Source organism: Leopardus geoffroyi, chromosome X (genome assembly GCF_018350155.1).
Source record: "Leopardus geoffroyi isolate Oge1 chromosome X, O.geoffroyi_Oge1_pat1.0, whole genome shotgun sequence".
NCBI lineage: Eukaryota > Metazoa > Chordata > Mammalia > Carnivora > Felidae > Leopardus > Leopardus geoffroyi.
In genome coordinates this window covers 82,944,915-82,947,556 of record NC_059343.1, presented here as the reverse complement: position 1 = coordinate 82,947,556, position 2,642 = coordinate 82,944,915, and the positions used below count along the sequence as shown (strand labels likewise).

Here is a 2,642-nt window from a genome sequence, read left to right as displayed (position 1 = left end):
CCCTCTCTCTCTCTCTCTCTGCCCTTCTCCCCTCAACCTCTCAAAAATATATAAAGTAAAAAAAAAAAAAAAAGTCACTTCCTATGTATTTTCCATACTTCCTAGCTTCGATGTTAGGGATAATTTTGGGGTATTCTTGCAGGGGAGTGGAGGGAAGTGGGCATTTTTAATGGTATAGAAGAGAAAGAAGTAATTATTTAAAGGCTCCAGCAGAAGTCAGGGCAAAGGCAAATACAAAGTACTAAATATTATGACCTGTTTGGTCCTAAAGACTACTAAACAGGAGGAAAAAGGTGGGGCGGGGGGCTGTGTTATTGTGGGGAGAAGGCAGGGATGGAGAAAAAGGTGGCCCCGCCCACGCTCCCGCTCCCCACTCTCTGGCCGCAATGCAGGTATGAACCATAATTGGTTATCTGAGTTCACAGTGACGTGGCCCTTAGGAGACCTACAGCTGACGCGTAGATTAGTGTCTCCTCCTAGTTGCAGTCTGGTAGTCGTTTGTGGCTGTGTGCTGGCTCGCTATTGCCTTGAAGGCGGGAGAGCCTGTAGCCCAGGGAAGGAGGAAGTTGTAGAAGCTGAACCTAATCCGTAGCAGGTTGGTGGGCGCTGACTGGGGTGGCAGAAGGCTAATACCAGAGCGGTTCCAGCTGGATTTTCCCTATCCCCGTCCCCAATACCCATTTATATAGTGCAAGAAGTGGAGGACTTGGTGGGAAGAGACAGAGAGGGGCCAACAGTTAGGAATGGGTACCAGTTGGGATGTCCTAGGAGTGGTGATCTCGTAGGCGATCCGGCGTCTGGAAGGGAAGGGCCAGAGAAGGGGAGAGCGAGGAAAAAGCCTGATTATTGCAAGGCGATGGGAGGGGGTCGTAACCGTTGACCCTGGGGATGGTCGACCCCGCCACGGTTCTAGGCCTCTATTCTGGTATCGGTTCTCCACCGTTCGTCCCATTTTGGAGCGGGAAATGGTGGGCTGCGGCAAACGGGGGCGAAGGGGCGGGGATGGGCGTTGCTGCAGAGGATAGGGCAGGAATTAGGTCCGGGGAACACTTCCCTTCTGCGCAGGTGGCAGTCGAGTGGGGGCTTTCCGACTAAGGGATATAGTTGGGGAGCAGGAAACTTGTTTCTGACCCCTGCAAGTCGGTGTAAGCCTAGGCGCTGCTTGTGGTCCCTGGGGTAAGCAAGACAAAGTCCTGAGATCTCAGCAGGTACAGGTTTGCAATTCCCACACTACCTCTTTGCCCTTTGTCCATTTTGATGCATAAAATGGTGGGCAGTGAAAGGAGGGTGAACTCTAGAAAGGCTGCTGCGTCGCAGCCACGTTGAAATTCTTTATAAATAAACAACGTCACCATCCGGCAAGCGGTTTTGACTCCCCCGCCCAACAAGTTGGCCATTTGCATTCAAGATATGGTAATAGGTGACGGGAGGGATGAGACGGGGGGGGGGGGGGGGGGGGGGAGGGAGGAAGGGGCCTAAAGAAGAGAGGAAACTGGTTTGGAATAATTATCTTTGGTTACAATGCCTATTTATGGAGCACATCACAGGGCAGAAAATGAAGTCGTGATACATTATGGAGGAGAAAAAGGAAGTGGCAACATTTGATTAGCGGAGTCCTAAATCAACAACAAAGCTGGTGCCTCTGATATTGATCAACTAATCAGTCCTGGCCATTGTCGCATTTCTGTCTGCAGGTCTTCAGGTTCCTTGGCGCAGCAGATTTCAAGGCTAAAAGAGGAAGACTGCTTTTGATCCCTGCAGGTAGGGGGCTGCCTGGGGCCCTTTGGTGTAGGATTACCAGGGATCAGGACAGAACCTGGGGGACTCACTGCCTGGGGGACTCACTTAACTAGGTTTGGAATTAGTTAAGTGCAGGATGTGTGAGCACGGGCCTAAGGAAGAATTTATGGGGAAAATGGTGGGCTTTGTAGCAGGGCTGGGTCTGGAGCGTCCCCTAGAGGGCGCACGAAATCTCTCAGATGGGAAAACCTTTTCTGACAGCTCTGAATTCTGTTGTTATAACGCATTCCATCCTTCTTGCTTCTTATCCCCTAGGAAAAGTAAGCAAGAAAAAAAATCTCAACATGGAAAGTGTCCCCCAGGAAAGCAAAGGAGAAGATCAGGCTCCAGTGCAGAATGAAGAAGAAGCCCACCCTTTGGGAGGTGGTGAAGGCCAGGAGCCTAGAGGAAATATTAGAGCGGGTTGGGCCCCACCTGCCCACGATGGTAGAGAGGACATGCCCAATAGGCTTGTCTATAACCTTCACATGATAGACGGAGATGCAGATGATATGGAACGGTTCATGGAGGAGATGAGAGAATTAAGGAGGAAAATTAGGGAACTTCAGCTGAGGTACAGTTTGCGCATACTTATAGGAGATCCCCCTCACCATGACCATCATGATGAGTTTTGTCTTATGCCTTGAATGCTAAGGTTAATAATAATAACCCCCCTGCTTCCCAAAGTTGTATTTTCTTGATGTACCCTTTACTGTGAACCTGTGGTGTTCTGTCATTTTTCTGATTAGATATTTCATTTTGACTTAGTCTGCAAGTTTTTCTGTCAGCAGGGGAGTTGCATCAACTTGCATGAAAAGATGTTTATTACATACTGTGAAGGTAATAAAGCAGTTAAAAAGCAA

At 49.3% G+C, this 2,642-nt stretch overlaps 1 protein-coding gene across 3 annotated transcripts; it reads left to right on the top strand.

Annotated features, from left to right (window-relative positions):
- Positions 1–450: 450 nt before the first annotated feature.
- BEX5 (brain expressed X-linked 5) lies at positions 451–2,642 on the top strand. 3 transcript variants are annotated; one of them, XM_045471607.1, is made up of 3 exons: positions 451–595; positions 1,695–1,761; positions 2,056–2,642. In XM_045471607.1, exon 3 carries the CDS (start codon positions 2,085–2,087, stop codon positions 2,424–2,426), a length of 342 nt encoding a protein of 113 aa, XP_045327563.1. In that variant the 5' UTR covers positions 451–595; positions 1,695–1,761; positions 2,056–2,084; the 3' UTR covers positions 2,427–2,642. The 3 variants fall into 3 exon arrangements, with proteins under 3 accessions (XP_045327563.1, XP_045327564.1, XP_045327561.1); XM_045471608.1 differs by lacking the exon at positions 451–595 and adding an exon at positions 1,043–1,176; XM_045471605.1 differs by lacking the exon at positions 451–595 and adding an exon at positions 1,395–1,413.